Source organism: Mus musculus, chromosome 1, assembly GCF_000001635.26.
Source record: "Mus musculus strain C57BL/6J chromosome 1, GRCm38.p6 C57BL/6J".
Lineage (NCBI taxonomy): Eukaryota > Metazoa > Chordata > Mammalia > Rodentia > Muridae > Mus > Mus musculus.
This window is the reverse complement of record NC_000067.6, coordinates 57,916,295-57,935,997: the sequence shown is the minus strand read 5'-3', so window position 1 is coordinate 57,935,997 and position 19,703 is coordinate 57,916,295. Positions and strand designations below refer to the sequence as shown.

At 43.0% G+C, this 19,703-nt stretch overlaps 1 protein-coding gene across 15 annotated transcripts in view; it reads right to left on the bottom strand.

Annotated features, from left to right (window-relative positions):
* Spats2l (spermatogenesis associated, serine-rich 2-like) overlaps positions 1 to 19,703 on the bottom strand; it is a 174,297-nt gene that overhangs the window by 12,401 nt on the left and 142,193 nt on the right. For all 15 annotated transcript variants that reach the window (XM_017322123.2, XM_006496210.4, XM_006496217.4 and 12 more), the window contains one exon: positions 12,574 to 12,632. In XM_017322123.2, the coding sequence (XP_017177612.1) occupies positions 12,574 to 12,632 (59 nt within the window). The remainder of the gene's footprint in view (positions 1 to 12,573; positions 12,633 to 19,703) is intronic.

The following is a 19,703-nucleotide window of genomic DNA, read 5'->3' as shown; positions in this document are numbered from 1 at the left end:
AGATTTCTAGGGGGCTCTTAAAACATTGGAATCTGCGCTAGGGACACGGCTCACTTAATGGACTCCTTTCTCAGCATGCATACGGTCCCAGTTCATGTCTCACTTTGTGATGGAGGATGGTGGCAGGTGCCTGTAATCCCAGCCTGGGAGAGAGATGCAGAAGAACCAGAAGTTCAAAATCACTCCAGCTACACAGTGAGGTGGGATCAGCCTGGGACACATGAAACCCCATTGTAAGAACAGCATTGCTAGCCATATTTGCTCAGCATCCCAAATGACATGGTGCCCAGTGAGCCACCATCTCTATATGCTCCTCTGATAGCATGTTACCCAACTATATATGTCTTCAGTCACTCAAGGGGCTAGAGTAAGGCTGAACTGTGGAATTCTTTGTAGTACCTGTACACAGTGCACAGCAGAGGCAAGGGAACTGAATGAAGGGCTCATTGATTGGATGGGCCCATTAATGGAAAGGAAATCAAAATAAGAACTGAAGTTCCTGTCCCACTCAAGATTGTCTAGGTCTAGGGCTGGGAAGCTGGCTCTGTGGGTAAAATGTTAAACATATCCAGATCTCCAGCTCTCATGTGAAAAGCTGGGCAAGGCTGTGCTTGTCAGTATCCTCAAAAACTAGGCTGGGGAATGTTAGGGGAGGAGGACATTCTATACTGAGCTCCATACTCTGTGTGTGTGTGTGTGTGTGTGTGTGTGTGTGTACTCACACATGTGCCACACATATAAACCAGCACCCTACCCAATACTCACAAAAAAGTTTTAGGACCTATAGCTTTTTATTAGTTATGTTTTTGTCATTATAATTCAACATGTGGATGGGACTGAGGTCTGCAACAGGAGGAAATGATTACTGAGTCAAAATAGGAGATGCTACGCTGTCTTCTTGCAAAGTAAGATTAAAAGATATACATATATATATATATATATACACATATATACACACACACACACAAATTCTAAAGCCCCAGACTTGCAAAGCATTGGGTAAAGGGGTCAGCAGACTGCCAGTGACTGCACGGCTAAGCAGATCCAACTCTTCCTACTGGACTATTTGTGAAGCTGGCGACAATTAGGGGTCATTGTTCTTCCTGATTATGTAGAACTTGGGCATTCACTCGATACAGAAGACTTTGTAAAAATAGATCTAAGCGGGCCCTAAAATGGGAATGCAGGTGCAAACTCACCAATAAGTTCTGAGTTTAAACTCATGCAAATCACAAAAATGAAGACTGCATCAGCAAGCGAGGGTGCATTTTTACATATAGTCTCATTAACATTTCAAAGCCTTCCATTATGAAAACGTCTTAAAAGTTAAGATCTAAAGCCAAAATTCTTTAGGGGTGCACATCTTCACCTCCAGTATGTCAATTGCAAAACTGGGAAGCATCAACAAAAACAGATCAGTTTTTAAGATCACTGATGCTGGGATTTAAAGTAGAGTAATAGGATGTTTTGAAAGCATCATGCTTTCAGAAATCTGTAGAGGGAGACAGTTCCATGCAGCTTGGCTCCCCTCTGCATGCAAATCATAACATTATCTTTGCAACTTTATAAACAGTATCTGGCATGCTGAAATCCACCTTCTCAATAGGATTTGTAAATCTCTTCAGGTTCTTAGAGCACACTGGAAGTTAGGTTCATATCACTTGACCTGTGGAAATCTCAAGGCTTCTCTAATAATGCCCATTAGCAGAAAGTGCGTTCAGAATCTTGGGGCCAGGTGTTGGCGTGCAAGGGTTTCCTCAAGCACAGAGACTCTTTGAAATCCTTATTCTGTAACAGGTCTTAAGAATTTGCTATTTTACTTCATAATATGCTTGTGTTAATACAAAGTCAAATTTTCTTCCCACATCTCTAGTAAACGTGTTGAGAACCTTTCTGTGTGACCTTGAGTTCCCTGGGGAGGCAAAGTCTGAATGCCTAGGGATATACATGCTTATTTCTTAAAATATAATAATCCTGCACCCCCTGCACAGTCCCTGTGCAACTAAGCAGCGTCATTTGCAAACTATACACACAGAGCATTGTTGAATTAGTAACAGGGTGAGATACACTCATCTAGAATATACCTTCAAAATAATTACATCAGTGTTCATGACTACTGGATGTGGCTGTCGATAGACACTATGCTGATTGTAATTGTGACAGCTAGTCTGGGTTGTCAACTTGAATACATTTAGAATCAACTAAAAACCTAATCTGTTGGGCATGCCTGTGAAGAATTGCCTTGATTGGATCATTTGAAGTAGAAAAGCCCATCTTAAATCTGGGCCACACCTTCTGATGGCAATCCACAAAAAACAGGTCACAGAGGAAGAAAGTTTTGCTTTTTTTCCTGCTTGCCTTTCTTTGATGGTAAGTTCATCTATTCTGCTGCCAAAGCATTCTGTCACTGCTATTACAACCTACTTCTTCAGGACTCCAATGTAAACCACAGAAGATGCTAAGATATTCAGCCTTGGGGATTGAACAACTATTGGATTCTTGGCCTGAGTTTGTGGAAATAGCAAGGCCTCTATACACCAGCTCAAGGGGGGGGGGGGCACTGAGCCCCTAATCTGGACTGAGACTAAACAAAGGCACCTAAAAACAGCTCTGACTTGGCTCCAGCCCTAGTCCTTCCAGATGTCTCAAAACCTTTTCATCTCTTTGTCCATAAGACAAAAGCCAAAGCGGGGTTTTAACTCAAACTTTGGGGCCATGGAAATACCCTGTGACATACCTGTCCAAAGGATTGGACTCTGTGCCCACAGGATGGCCCATCTAAGAGCTGTGATAACTGGTAATGAAACAAACAAGCAAACAAACAAGCTAACTAACTAAGGTAGCTCTTATACTTACAGTACCCCATGCCATTGAGTCCCTCTTCTGAGCATCCTGACTGTCTGTCTAATAGTGTCTGTGTGACCCAGTACCAGGCTCTACTACTGGACCACTCTCAAGTACAGTTTGAGAACTGCCCCCCCCCCCAATCCTGCTATCCTCTTTCCTGATGACCACCCACAGGTGCTCATCCATAACTGTCAAGAGATGAAAGATGAAACCAGGTACATAGGAGCTGCAATAGTTATTCAAACCAAAATGATCTGGGCCCAAGCTAGGTTCCTCAGCCCAGAAAGCAAAACTGATTCGTCTGATTCAGGCTTTCAGATGGGGGAAAAAGAAAGTCCACCACTGGGGGCTGGGAGATGGCTCAGTGGTTAAGAGCACTGACTGCTCGTAATGAGACCCAATGCTCTCTTTTGGTGTGTCTGAAGAAAGCAACAGTGTACTCATATACATAAAATAAATAAATAAATCTTTAGGAAAAAAAAAAGTCCACCGCTATCTACACGGACAGTCGCTATGCTTTTAGTACCGCATGTCTGTGATGTGATCTATAGGGAAAGAAGGCTTCTCGCTGCTGGGAAAAAACAAAAGCAAAACAACAACAACATCTTGGCCCTCTTAGAAGCTATTTGGCTTCCCCTCCAAATTGCTGTCCTCCACTGCTGGGCCACTGACCTGGCTGCCCAACAAATGGCTGCCCTGAGACCAGTGGAAACTAATGATATTCTGATGACATACCCTGATCTGGTGCTGCATGAGACTCTATAGTAAAGAAGAAATGGGCAGCTCAAACCCACAGGTTGATAGAAGACACCAGAGGGAAAGACTATTCTCTCAGAAACAAGGGGCAGAACTCAGGTAACTGGCCTTCATCAGGCTACTCATGTGGGTTTTTGAATCGCTCAGACCAAGGAATGTTATACCTAGACTGGACAGTCTAGTATGGGATGTCTTAGTCAGATGCCAGGTTTGTGCTTAGGTAAATCCAAAATAGAACCCAGGAAGAGGGTTCACAAAAGAGACCAACCCCCTGGTGAACTCTGAGAAAACTTACTTCACCAAGATCAGTCTGCCAGGGCAGGATACTAATACTTGCTAATTTTTATAGATACCTTTTCCAAGTGGGTAGACGTGTCCCCCACCTGGAATAAAACTGATCAAATAGTAGTAGCTTAAAAAGCTCCTCCACGAATTGGTACCCTGATTTGCCCCCTCCCTAGCTATGAGTCTGATAATCGCCTGGCTTTAAGAGCCCAAACCTCTCAATTAATAGCTAAAGTTTTAGACATACATAAAAACATTTCATTGTGCATATAGACCACAGAGTTTTCAGCATCTAAGGAAAAATTAGTATGTTTAAAAAAAAATTTAACAAAACTCTAAAGTCTAGTGAAGGGTGGAAGGGCCTTCCTTTGCTTTGGGCCCACTGCACCCATATAGGGAGATTTACCCTCTTTGAGATTGTGTTTGGAAGATATCCGCAACTGATTCCTTGGCTCAGAGACCAGCAGTTGTCAGAACTCTCTAACCATTTCTTTCTCAAATCTCTGTTGGCCCTCCAGTCTTCTGAAAATGCTAGTCATTAAACTATCTGAGAGACCCAGACAACCTCTGAGTCCATCACCAGTTTGCACGTGTTTAAATCCAATGATGTTGTCTGGGTCAACAAGGTAGCCAAACCGGCTGGCTGAAACCAACTTAGAAAGAACCCTATATGGTTACTGTCATGACTCCTATGGTGGTGAAGGTAGCTGGCATCACAGCATAGATCCACCACACCTAACTCAAGAAAGAATCCAGAGACACTGCTAACAAATGGACTGTTTCCTGGATTACGGACCCCCTGAAATTAAGGTTTCATTGGGACCTAGTCCCTTCCACTCCTTGCCCCTCTTCCTCCTCCCAAGTCTTATGTTAGGTATGAATACAGGGTCATGGTTCAACCCCCATGGGCCTCAGGCCTGGGAATGGAAGAAGACCGATACAGGAAGGCATTAGCCAGAGTCACCGCAGTCCAGCAACCCATATTCATCTTGACCTTTGTTCACGAATGCCCACTCTAAGTGTTGTACTGAAAAAAGGAAAGACATGGGAGTTTATGCTTTGAGACAGGAATACAGAATTTAAAATTCAGTGTATAACCTGCAGCTGAGATTCCTAGTTGTAGAACAAGGGAGTTTCCAGTGCAAAAACTGGAACTGTAAAATAGAGGCTTCCTGAAAACATATGGATGAATATTTAAAAAAAAAAGTTTTCTCCCAAGAAATGCACACTAGGAAAAATGTAATCTAATGCCCATAAAATTGAAAAAAGAATCTGAAAATTTTTATAAGAAAGATTCTGGCTTCTGTCAAACAGGAAAACCTGGGGAATCAGACCCAGGAAGGGCTCCTGGGGATGAGGTTAATCATTCCCAAACAGAAACCAGCCAGGCTTGCTGCTTCTGCTTAGACACCTGGCCCCTGTTCTAGGTAAGGATAGAAAGTAACCAGCCCATCACCAGCCCATTGACTGACAAAATTCACTGTGACTTGGAACTGCTCTATAAGGTTAGTGGAATTCAAAGAGGCTAAAACGTGTCCAATATCCAAAACTTTAACCTAGGCAATTGCCCTTATTCTGATGCCCGCGACTCTGCCTTGTGGGTAACAGTATTATTACTGGGCCCCTGAGACTACCTGGCAGGCATGTACTAATGACACTTTGTAAACTAAGCAGATTGGTTTATCAGGACCTAGAGCTATTGAAAGTTTCTGTTTCTGAATTAAAACAACAGTTAGAATCCCTTATTGTCATGGTCCAATAATACTGGAAATACTTAGACTGACTTCTCATGAGATAAAGGAAACTAGGCATGGCTTTGTGAGAAGCCTGCTCTTTCTATGCTACCTGATCAGGAATAATTAGAGAAAATCTTGCCATGGTTGGGGAAAACCTCAAAAAGAGAAAGACATAAATCAGATAATTGATACCCAGCTCTGTTCTCTTGGTTCCCTGGCTAACTACTCCACCATCAGCACTGACTGGGCCTTTAGTTCTCATCTGATAGGAGTAATGGTGGAGCCCTACATTTGAAATCATATGGCCAAGTATGTATCAATTTAGTAAATTTAGTAGTCCTTAGGACCAATTACACCTCCTTAGAGCATTCTTTGACTCATTAACTAAGAACAGTGCCAGTGGGGAATGTAACAGGGCCCCAGACCTTAGTAGGCCCCCAGACTTTGGCACCACTGACCCTATGAAGGAGGTACCATTCAAGTCATAAAACTCAGCATGTAGACAAAATGAAAACAAAAATCTAGTCCATCAAAGTCCATAGTTCTGGGAAAGTCTCTTAAAAGTACTAACTTTATGTTCTGGCTTCTGTAGTTCTGCTTCTGGCCAACTGTTTTTTGTTTTGTTTTGTTTTTTAAATTTTATTTTATTTTTAATTTATTTTTTACACTCCATATTCCATTCCCTGCTCCGCCCATCCACCTCTGACTGCTCCACATCCCACCCCTCCTCCCCAGCCCTCCCCTTCTCCACGTGGATGCCCCCAGCCCCCACCCCACCTGACCTCTAAACTCCCTGGGGCCTCCAGTCTCTTGAGGGTTACCTGCATCACCTCTGAATGAACACAGACCCGGCAGTCCTCTACTGTATGTGTGTTGGGGGCCTCATATCAGCTGGTGTATGCTGCCTGTTTGGTGGTCTAGTGTTTGAGAGGTCTCAGGGGTCCAGATGAATTGAGACTGCTGGTCCTCCTACAGGATCACCCTTCTCCTCAGCTTGTTCACCGAGAACATCATGGGTTTTGTGCTTGAAAGTTCATCCTGAGAAATGTTCTTTGCTACACTGGGATCATGAACACCCTGTGTAGTTTCTGGCCAACAGATAAAGACTTTGTATTGGCTTAAACCCATGTCAATCAACACTGGCCTTCTTACTCTTGTGAGCTGCCGTCTGGCACACAGGAGTTTGTATAATCATGGAGGAAGTATGATTTATGTTGAAGGGACTGTAGCCAGCCTAAACATGGCAAACTTGACTCTGGCAGGCCTTGCCTTTCTCCCCAATCCTCTCTGCCTTGCTAAAACCCATTAGATTAAATTCCTTTTTTGTTTGTTTGTTTGTTTTTGTTTTTGGAGACAGGGTTTCTCTGGTATAGCTCTGGCTATCCTGGAACTCACTTTGTAGACAAGGCTGGCCTTGAACTCAGAAATCCACCTGCCTCTGCCTCCTGAGTGCTGGGATTGAAGGCATGTACCACCATGCCTGGCTTAGATTAAATTCTTAAAGCTAGCCACCAAGGTCTGTTTCCTTATTTGGCTACTTGCTCCTCCTGAGGCTGACTACCAAGGTCCAGCTACCAGAGTATTGGAGTCCGGCAATCAAAAGCCCCCAATGGCTCACCTATTTAACATGCCCAATCAATACTAAACACCTAATCCTGACACAGGGGTTGCCCTTTATCTTTTATAAACTGTCATTCGCCTATGGGCCACTTCCGCCTCCTCTCTATCCAGAGGAAGTCCTTTGTCCACCTCTGGGAAAAAAAATACCCCTCCCTCTTTTACCTCCCCCTTCTTCCTGTTCTCTGTTTTTGTCTCTTATTCCCTGCCCTCTGTCCTTCTGGGGTAAATAATCTCTTTTGTGCTAAGAACTTGGTCTTGGGGTCCTGAGCTGACACCAATCACTTCATATGTCACATAAAAGAACCGAGAATGGGAAAAGTTCTTGAGGCCACAGATGAGCCAGTTCCAGGTGGTGACTGTAGGGACAGTTCTCTACTTGACTGGGACTTATTCACTGGGTATCCTTCTGTCTGTGAAGAGGAGTGGCTGACAGTCATGACTCCTGAGAGACTCAGCACAACCCTCATGGCTCCATTTTCTGCCTGTTCTATGAGGCCCTGGACTGCAGACCTATTTGCTAATAAAAGCTTTTCCCTCTGCACACATACATGATGACATATATTGTTGCTAAGTACTTGGCTCATATTTTCTCATTTGGTGAGCCATAATATTCTTATTCTGATAAGGAACCTGACATAGCAAGTTCCAAGCTAGTTAGGGCTACACAGTAAGACCCTCCCCCACCCCCCACCCCCCAGCTCAAAACTAACAACAGTTAGAGGTTGCACAACCAGTAAGTGGGTAGAGACTAGAGTCTGTCACCTCCAATGCAGACTTTGGCTTGCCCGAGGGATGGACAATTCTGAAGGCAGGACCAGCATCACCAGTTACTGAAGTTAGATGGAACCTGCCTGTCAGTCCAGCAGTTTCAGCCACAGGAGGAAGTACTCAGTACACGTTTACTCATGGAGGGAATTAAACCACAGGATGCTCTGGAGATGCTCCAGATTCTATGGATGCTGGAAGCTACCACTAACATCTGGAAAAGAAAGGAGGACATGGAACTTGAGGTCTTCTGTGAACCTCAAGGGATGTGGTAGTGACTCGTGAAGCTATTGTCTGGGAAACCATTTGTGTCCATGTTGTGTTGGGGCCTGGGCTGGTGCTATGTATACAGATGTTAAATTCTGAACCCCAAGATCTGGTTGCCATCCAGATGAGTAAATTCTTACGTATGCGTATGCCAGCCTTTGTTGTGTAAACCTTACTCCCCAATTGAAGGTTAGTTGGTGACCAGAAGGCTGGAGTCTGTGTCTGGGTAGCGCAGAAAGAAAGGCGGGGCTTGAGGACTGAGTGAGGGGTTTCAGAAGAGACCAGGAGGGAGAAGGAGGAAGAAGATGGGGAGTGCAAGAGGTCTCCATTAGATCGGACGGCCAGGGAGGAAGTGGCTGAAAGGAGTGCACCCCAAAGACACTGATGGGGGCAAAAACAGACCAGGGAAGACGCAAACAGCAAGTAGCAAGGGGCATATAATTTAGATATAGGTGAGAATAAACCAATGTATGCTTACAGCTTGTTAGAAACTACCAGGCTCTTTGTGTCTTTTATATAAGATAGAATATATAATTCATTTACAGTATTTCTTATTGGCATTTTTACCATTAGAAGAGGGACAAAGCTACACCTAAGGCACAAGAAATCTAAGATGTGCATAATTTTACTTCTACTGACACAATCATGGAACTTGTAAGATTAAATTAATTTCTCAATCAGAGGCACTGTACAGCTACCTAAGGATTCCAATGTGACCCCCCCCCCCAGTCACATTAGTTTTACCTAACAAAACTTGTTATATTTGAATGCAAAATGTTGCTTAAATTATTTCAAAACCTTTTCCCTGTGTGTCTTATGTGCATGTGCACATGTATGTGTGTGTACCTGCGTGTGGAGGTCAGTGTCCAGTGTCTTCCTCTATTTCTTTCCACCTTATATTTTTGAGGCAGGGTCCCTCACCGGATCTGGAGCTCAGGGATTCAGCTGGGCTGGCTGGTCAGTGAGCTGTGGGGATACTATCATCTCTATTCTCTGCCTCCGCAGAGCTCCGGTCAGAGCTGTGCATCCCATGCAGGGCATTTTACATGTGACCTCAGTCTCAGCACTCACACTTGCTCTTTATCTGTGGGACCATCTACTGGCCCTAGAAAACTTTCCTTGGTTTAAAGTTAACATCTTAATTACATTTATGTATTTATCTCTTGTGTGCATGTATCATGCGTAAGCATGTGCATGACACAGCACGTTTGTGGAGGTTAGAAGACGACCTGCAGGTGGTTCTCTCCTTCTTCTATGGGGCTCAAACTAAGGTCCACTGGCATGGTGACAACAGCCTTTGCCATTTTGCCCCCACTCCCATCACACCTGAAACTTTTTAATTAAAAATGTTGATAGTTATTTTTTCAAAAATGAAAACTGAATTATGGCCAAAGCACATAAGAGAAAGAGAAGAATTTGGCTTAATCTTTCATTCTTGTACAAATAAATGCACTGGGAGTCAACTGAAAAAGGATTTAGTTGAAAGGTTGTTGGGTTCAGGCCACCATTTAACTGGTTTATAAGATAAAACCTGGGTGAGGATCAAGGGCTTAGACTATGCAGGAAAAGCACTGTAAAAAATTCCAGATGAGAAATGTCTGGTTCCAGGAGCATACCAGACTGAATTCAAAAGTAAGAGAGGGTCAGTCATGCACCATGTCCCTTCTGAGGGTTCTTGTCTCTGCTGAAAGTTCCAACCAATGAAACTCATCCTGTGGAAGACTGCTTCCATACAGACTGCCGTCTTACCCAGACTCCATGGTATACAGATTGTCTCTGTGCACAGACTGCCATCTTAAGAACCCAGACTCCATGGTATACAGACTGCCACAAGACAGGTTGCCATCTCACACCGATTATCATGTGCACCCATCACCACTGTACCCAGACTGCCATTCTGCACACATTGACATTATACAGATTTTTGTCTTCCGCAGAGTACCATGGGACACAAAGCATGTGCACAGAAGCATCATACACAGATGGCACTGTACACAGACTGCATCATATAGGGACAGCACCATGCACAGACTACATTGTACATGGATTGCATCGTACACAAACGGTATTATACAAGGACAGCATCGGGCACGAATCACCACCACCACGCAGTTACCACTTTCTCTGCTTATTTAGTCACTTATCACAGTGGGGAGATTAGACATGAACATAAATAAACAAAAAAGCCACCCTGAATATTAATATTTTGTGTTAAATGTAGGAGTTTTGCAGTGGTCATGATACCATGAATGTGTTATTTATTTATTTACTTAATTTTGCTTTTAATGGAGACAGGGTTTCTTGCTATGTAGACCAGGCTGGATTCCTCAAACTCAAAGAAGTCCACCCACCTCTGCCTCCCAATTGCTGGGATTAAAGGTGTATGCTGCCACACCCAGTTGTGTTCATCATTCAAATAATGAATTTGCTTTATCAGGCAAATCTATAAATTCAAGTTAAAGCATGAATTGATTTTCTCTTACAGTCTGAACCTGGCAGGTGCTGGCATATTTGACAGAGTTTGTAAACAGAACTGGGGTATTTTAAGAAAACTTCATTTAGTACAACTCTATATTTGAATTATTAATCCTATACAAGTTAATTAAAAGCTTGGGGGAAGCTTGGGGGATATTTTGCCTGTATAGTTTATTAGAGCATTGTTAAGTTCCTAAATGCTTGAAAAGAAACAGCTTTTACACACACACACACACACACACACACACACACACACACACACACGCGCGCTGCCCTCCCCATGACAAATTTGTAGGCAGCTTTAAGTATTGACTTTTAAGTGGCACAAACTTTTTACTGTTTTACTTTTTGTTTTGTGGAAGTGTCTCATTTACTCTAGGTTGGCTTCAGATTCACTATTTCACTCTTTTTGCTTCCCCTTCCTGACTGCTGAGATTATAGGCATATATCACCACGTCTGGTTTAGGTCATGCTGGGAATCAAACCCAGGCCTTCAGGCATGCTAGGCAAACACTCTCAAACTGAGCTACATCCCTAAGTCAAACTGGAGCAATTTAAGGGGAATTCAATTTGACAAATCTGAGTTATGTGAGCTTAAATGAGAACGAGTAAGATAGCTATGAGTGCCATAGTGAAATTGTAAATTATGCAGTCTTTAAAATGACTATCTTTAAATTTAATATCTGCTTCCCTCAAATTAATACCACGATGGAAGTGTAGACTCAGTCTGTGAAGTGCTCACTTTACAATTTTTTTTAAATTTAATTTAATTTTTTATTTACTTATTCACTTTACATCCCTCTTGCTGCCCCTTCCTGGTTACCCTCATCCTACAATCCTTCTCTCAACCTCCATCCCTTTTTCCTCTGAGCTAGTGGGGACCCTTGGGTATCCCCCCCCAACCCTAGCATTTCAAGTCTCTGCAAGGGTAGGCCCATCCTCTCCCACTGAAGCCAGACAAGGCAGTCCAGCTAGAAGAACATATCCCACAGACAGGCAGCAGCTTTTGGGGTAGCCCCCACTCCATCTGTTTGGGCACCACATGAAGACCAAGCTGTACATCACATCTGCTACATATGGGGGGAGGGTGCTATGTCCAGCACGTGTATGTTCTTTGGTAGGAGGTTCTAACTCTGAGAGTCCCAAGGGGAGACCAGCAGAGTCAGCTAACCATTATACAATCTTGAGGACCCAAGCTGAGTCTCTAGCCATCCAAGCACAAGGCAGGTGCACTGGCACACATCTGTAATCTCAGCACTGGGGAAGCAGAGGCTGGTGGATTTCTATGGAGCTTATTGGCTGTCTAGCCAAACTGATGAACTCCAGGTTCATGAGGCCCTCTTTTTCAAAAACTAAGATCAAGTGTGGTAGAAGACATCTGAGGTTGACATCTGGGCTTTACACACATGAGCACACAAGGGTACACATGTACCTACCTGAAGTCACATGAACAGTTCATACACCCACCCAAACACACACTACACACATATACACAAATTTACTACTCAACTCATTGTCCTTTTAAATATAATTAAGTTCAAGTTCTGTGTGCACATGGAAGTCCCTTGCATTTAAAGAACTCAGCAGACCCCTCTTCCTCAGTGAACATTCTGAGCATGAGGACTGTGCTGTAGCTCTGTCATTGGCCAGACGGTGTAACAGAAACACAGAGATGAGTGACCTGCCTGGAGTTACAGAGCCCACCCACCAGTATTTCAGGGTGAATTTTAGGGTTCTGCCCCAAATTGCTGCCACCCTGAGTTGTGGATTGATTTTGGCTTGTTGGGAGAGCCCCTCATCACACAGCCACATGGATACTCACTGGCTTCTTCTTTAACTTTGTCCATTTCTGCCATCAGTGAAACTTCTTTGTCAATGATGCTAGGGAACAACAGAAACAAAAAGAACAAGAACTTAAAGTTAAACTTTTAACAAGTGATGGAAATACACACACACACACACACACACACACACACACACACACTAAATGATTTTCATTAACCCCAAATATTTTTGTGCAACAATGCCAGGAGAGCACCTTTTCTCTAAAACTGAAGCAACATGAGAGGGATGTTCCCCAAGGATAACACCGTGACATCTGCTGATTAACTCACTGTCTGCACATCTGAAAGGAAAAGGCCTTTCTGACTACCAGAACTGTACGGCGTTATATTTAAGTCAGAGTGTATTTTTTCTTTACACATTCCAAGGTTGCAAAACAATGATAAGTATTTGATAAGCTGACACTTAAATCATCATGGACTATCCCCAAATGTCTGTGTTCTTGTTTCTGAGATTCTAGCTGGGGATGGGAGGTGGGCCCAGTTCTGATGTAGTCGTTCCTAGGACCATACTTGGGCAAGCCTGCTTAAGGTTGCTGCCCCTGACTGCTCTGCAGTACAAGTGGATGTTCCCATATCCTCAGCACAGCAAGGTCATGGTGAACTTCTTCCAATATAGTTCATTAATTAAAACAATTATTCAAGTTTATTTTTCTCATTCCAGCCCCTAATCTCCCAGTTCTACTCTCTAAAAGCAACAACATAGCACAGAGACCTTTTCTATTCCCTTTCAGATGTGTCTGTAAAACCAGACATGAGCTTTAACTTTCAGTTGGTAACAAATTACCATCCATCCATGCATCCATGCATGCATCCATGCATGCATCCATCTATGTATCTATGCATCTCTTATCTATCTGTCTATCTATCTATCTATCAATCTATCTATCAATCTATCTATCTATCTATCTATCTATCTATCTATCTATCTAATCATCAATCTGTCATCTATTCCATCTATCACTTATCTATATATCTATTATATCATCAATTTGTCATCTATCTATTTCATTGATCATCTATTTATCATTTCTCTATCTTACTACCATCTATCTCAGTTATCATCTGTCATCTATCTTTCTATATGTACTATCTATCATCATTATCATCTATGCATGTACATGTGTATTTTCTCTATCATCTATCTATCTATCATCTATCTATCTATCTATCTATCTATCTATCTATCTATCTATCTATCTATCTATCTATCTATCTTATCACCTTACTATTATATGTTACTATGTATCATCTATCTTATCTATCTATCTATCTATCTATCTATCTATCTTAATCTATTTAATTTATCATCTATCTTACTCTTATCTATCTATTTATCTATCTTTAAACTAACCATCTACATACATACATATATACATCTGAAGTTTAAGGATTGCTGAAATTGTAAGCATATTACTTCATCACCTAAAACATTACTAATAGTTTAATGTTCCAGATATCTACTCAGGTTTCTACAACTGACCCCTAAATCTTTCCAAGACTTGTTCTTGTAACTGAATGACTCTTTTAAATGTCTTTAACCTACCATTTCCCTCTCATCTGCTTTCTCATTTCGTTTGCCATTTATTTGAAGGTACCAAATTGGCCTCAAAAGTTATTCAAAGCCTGAATTTTACTAATTACATCTCTATGGTTTCATTAAACCTACTCTTTATGCTTCCTATTAAATTATTGGATGTAGAAATTTGTTATGATTCAGGGTTGACTTTTTTAAACACAGGATACACTTAAAATATTCCTCCAGAAGACATCTCAAATCTGTGCTTTATTACTCAATAAAGACATATTGAGTACAAGACATTCTTCATTTTGTTATTAGTAATCATCACTGTCATTGTCCAGATCAACAAGGTTTGTAGGAAGTCTTTGATTTGTATGAGTCTCTCATTTATTTGCTGAGCTCTTTATTCAAAGAGAAACTTCATAGGCTTGGACTTAGTTCAGAGTTAGGGCACTTGGCTAACATGATCACAGCTCTGGGTTTAATCCCTATGGTGTCTGTCTCTGCCTCCTCCCCTCCTGTGTGTGAGAGAGAGAGAGAGAGAGAGAGAGACAGATAGACAGACAGACAGACAGACACACACACACACACACACACACACACAAAGACACAGAGAGAGACAAAGGGAGGTTGCAATTGTTAGGTTATCATTATGTATAGTTTGGATAGGTAAGGTACATGTTTGAGTTTTCTTAAATCTGTTTTCAAGCCAGTTAGGTCTTTAGCATTCTACAAAGCTGTCAATGAATTTTTATTCTTTTTTATATCATTTTAATTATGAATTTATGTAGTATGCATTTCAATACATGGCAGTTTAGATTTCCAATCACCTGTACTTTCAAAATTTACAGTGTTGAACATTTCCTTCTTGGTTATTCTACAAAACTGGTCAAGGTAAGAAGTGGGTTGTGAATGTATTTTTAACCATTTGGGACTCTGAACAAGATGGCATGATCTAAGACTTGGCAAGTGATGAATGTCTGCTGTGGAGCTCAGCCCTTTGCAACCAGTAGAAAGTGCCATGTTCAGTGACAGGCACATTCTCCAAGACTGGGCTCTGAGCCTAGTCCCTCCACTATAGACTGCATCAGGAGTCCCCATGACACATATGGCTAAAGGTCACTGGGTTTGAGCACTTTTATGAAATAGTCATCTGCATGTTCTTTATTTATGGTACATAGGCATGATGACAGTGTGTCTTCAACGTGGGAAGTGCACAGCACTTCAAGGTTAGTGAGAAGGGAGTCTTCACTCCATCCCTGTCCCTGTGACTCAGTTCCTTTCTCTTCAAGTCTTTGTTACTGGAAAGTTCTCATATTTCTTCTTAAGGTCCATCTCTGCACAAATCAGCATATATGGAGCAACCGTATGAGGTGTCAGACGTTAGCAACAGACCCTGACTCCAAGCAGATGTAGCTTCTCTTGTCAAGACTGCAAATGTTGCCCTGATAGAGACAAGTGTGGTTTTGTTTGTGATGCCTGTTTTATTTTAGACTTTTACAACTTTCTCAAAGAGGGCACTTCCATTTTAGTTTAGGAGACAAAGGCTAATGGATAAGCTATTGGAGGGATAAGGTGAAATTGGGGTCAAGAGCTCAAACTACAAATAATTAAACTACTCTGCTTGGGAACATGTTCTGAAACTTTATTCCGCATAGAAAGGGATGAGAGAAGAGAGACGATTTAGCAAGAAGGCTGAGACCCAGGAGCAACCTCAGGACTGGGGTAATGAAAAGAAATCCCAAGATCCAGGCCATTTCCCGTGCCATCTTAAGGTGTTGCTGTGGTCTTACACACAGCTGTGGTATGCCTGTACCTTCCTATGCGTGGTGTGGATGGGTACACTCACATGGACTGAAGTGTCTGTGTTTCATCCCTGGATTGATGCAGTGATAAGCAGATGGAAAGCAGAAGTCCAAAGGCACAGCAAGTGGAAGAATGTAGAATCCGCTTGCACTCTTAAAACGTGCTTTAGATTGCCACGGAACATGGAAAGGCTCTTCACAAAGAGTGACACAGAGTTGCACAGGGCTTGGGGTATTATATAAGGATATGATGGCGAGAGAGAGAGAGAGAGAGAGAGAGAGAGAGAGAGAGAGAGAGAGAGAGAGAGAGAGCCCCCAAACATTAATTCATCTGGCCAATATTTTCTAAGTACTTGCCATGTGCCAGCTAAGGGATTTGGAGCTGGGAGTACAGCTATGGAAACAAAGAAAAGGAAGGGATGGGGAGAGGAAGTGGGGGCTTTTTTAATCATTATGACACCTACATTCTTTTTTGCAGAGATGTGAGAGTCCTGCCAGACTGGCCAAGAGGGTAAGATAGAAGAAAATTATGATGGCCAGAAGAAAGAAGATCTAGCAGACTTCTGAAGAGACATACACAGCACACATGAGGGAAATCCACCCATAAGATGAGTCTGGCATCAGTCAGTCATTGAAAAGAGGGCAGCCTACCCAGGAAACCCAGAAGGCTCTAACATAGTTACCAGCCTCACCACACCCAGTTTGTATGCAAAGAGCAGATCCCAGAAGTTGGAAGGCCTGTAGGCTGCATGTGTTGGGCAGGTACAACTTTGAGGAAGATGCTTTTGCTGAGTTCTTCACCAGCTACACGACCGTGCTAAATTTTTGTTGGTACGATTTGTTAACATAATATCATGCTTAGAGGGTTTACAAGATTTGTGGTATAATACTCACCCCAGGTGGAACACATATTAAACAAAGCCTGATAGTCACACAATAGTTCAGACCTTCTGGGCTAGCAACAGGAGGAATGAAGGTTTACACAATAAAGTCTTAATCTGCTTAATGCACACACTTGGGGATGCGAAAAAGCCTGTGAAGTTGGCATCAAATCATGCTTCCCTTCCTATGGGTATTTTAACAAGGGCACGTCCTCAGGTGTCTCAGAAATTCAGCACTGCCAATGCTGGGCGACTGTGGTCAAAACTTACCCCCAGAGCTTTTGTTTTGACTGATAGACAGAAACACACCAAACTCAAAACTCAGCATAAGGAGGGCCCACTTGATTGTCCCCTGAGAATCTCATCACAGTAGCGCCGTGGTGCCTGGCATTAGGCTTGTGGAAGGGAAATGGATGTGGCAGACAAATTAGTGCAGGCCAGTCTGTCCCTTGGCAGACTGTCAGACAGGAAGGAGCCAGCATCACATCATACTGAGCCCCAGACTAAGAACAGGTCATGTAGGAATGGCCATGTCTAAGGCCTTTAAAGTACCCTCAATGCCGGAATGTCCCAGGCAGAGTGACTGGATCAGGGCTATTTGCATGACTCAATCTTCTCAGAAGGACAAGGGCAGACACACACTGAAGTGCTGCTGGATGTAAACAGCAGCAGGCTCGACAGGGGTGGAGGGCATCCTGGCAGAAATCTGGGATGGCGATGGGGAGGAGTGAGTGGGGTCCCCTGAGCAGGTTGGCATGAATGCACACGCCAGAGTCCCACTGGGGAAGCAGAGGTCACAACTGCCTTTGAGGTTCTCCTCTGTGGGTAGACATCAGCTTGCTGCAGGTAGATATCAGCTTGTTGTTGCCTAACTAGTACTGAAGGCTGATTGACAGGATTGGGTCCGTCAGCTGGTGGGCCAGTGCCATATGGGAATCTCACTGAAGCTTCCCAATACACAAGGGGGCACGAACCTTACTCACTTTCACCACAGAGCCTTGGTACATGTCCTCTGCTTCAAAGGCGATGTCTCCCTTCCTCCCCGAATTCGTCTCTTTATCTAGCAAGCTCTTCTTTCACATCTTTGCTCAACTGTCAATGTCTCAAAAACCTCTAATGGAGCTGTTAAGAATGTCACCTTTATGCTCCTATTCTGTTACTCATTGTTCAGCAGTGGCTGAACAGTAAAGGAATATAAGACACCCATCTTTCTGTGGCATGGCATATGATGGGCATTGTGGAGTGCTTGTGTATGAATTGTCTACATGACAATATATACACGTTTGCACAATGATTGGCTCTCATCATTTAAGACATAGCTGATGAATAAAATTGTAATGACGGTTACCAACCACAGAGGCTTTGACTCAGAATCAAAAGAGCAAGTTTGTGATTGTTTTCTGCTGAAACATGTGCTTTCCCATTAAACCAAGAGCCTAAGGACTGAGCGGCCCTGTTTTCCAGTACTGATCCTCAGTACTTGACAGAAACACATAACTCTTTAATTAGTTTAGACAGACTTCAGATGCATCCAGCATGTTTTCCATCGGCAGAGTCGAACATAAAACCCATGCTAAGCTCACATGTTTCAGACATAACCTTTCAACCCTTCCAAAACACATCTTCTCCTTTTATCTAAACTACTTGGCTAATAAAATTTTATCCCGTGGCCATAAAAAAGCTTTTATTACCAAAGCAATAAGGTGTGAGGAGGAGATTACCATGGCGAAATCTTTATAGTTTATTATATAGTTAATCACAAAGATAAAGTGTCATTTCATAAAAGCATTTCCACTGTCTTGATTCTTTCTATAGGGAACTAATAATGACAATAAAAGGAATCGGAAGGGCTCTTCAGATGGAATATATTTTCTGCTCTGTGGAAGACTTGTCTTTAACTCTAGAGACCAAGGCATGGAGTAGCCAAAACAGTTTCGTCTGGAAGCTTGGATGAGCCACATAGGCCTGGTGTTCTTAAAAGGTGAAGATGGCATAGTAGGCAGCCACCCACAGGACCATCATGGTTGAGAGCCTGCTGGCGCACATTGAGGAATGAAAGACAAATCATGAAACAGAACCTCAGTCGGTGTGGGCAGTGCATAGAACTGGATGTGGAAGAGTTAAAGCGAGGCCAGTTCCAGCTCTGATGCTTTGCCTCAGGGAGCCTTTAAAGAGAGAAACTGCTGGGACCCATCTGATCCCAGACAATTGTGGTTCCAAAGCTGTATGGACAGTGTGCTTGAGTGAGGGCTCCTCCAATTTCTTGCCTACCATGCAAACAAACTGGGAGCACCAGAGGAGATGGAGGCAGGGCAAGCAGGCTGTATAAGGAACCTGGATCCTGGCTTTTTGGTGTAGAAAGGTGAGGTGCTGGGGAGAAAGGATGCTAAGAAATGCTAGGGAATGCTTCAGCCCTACCAGCCTGTACCACACAGCACAGACATGCAAACAAGTGATAAGCCCTAAGGCAAGACTTCCTGGCATAAGACTTTGCTTCCCTTCCTTCCCATCTTTTTTAATTAAAGAAAAGTAATTTAAGAATATCCCCCACCCTACTCTCGGCTCTGTTCATTACTACTGTGGAGTCAAAGAGCTATGAGGTCCATTGGTTTGTCCAGCAAAGCCCTGTGGCCCCTTGATGGGCCTGAAGCTGGGGAGTTCTCTGTTTTTCATGAGCCTGAGTGCTGATGGGGGGGGGGTCTGTGCTGCCCAATAGCTTAGAGGTCTTTGTGCCCTGGGTGAGGGGCTTGTACCCACTAGGGAAGAGCAGGAGACCCTCCTCTATATGTGAGGCCCATGAACTTGACCCATGAGTCCCATTTCTGACCCAGATCAAATATTCCAGCCCTTCTTGAGACCAGGACAAAACTAGTCATGGGCTTAGCTCAGCTACTTCTCAACAA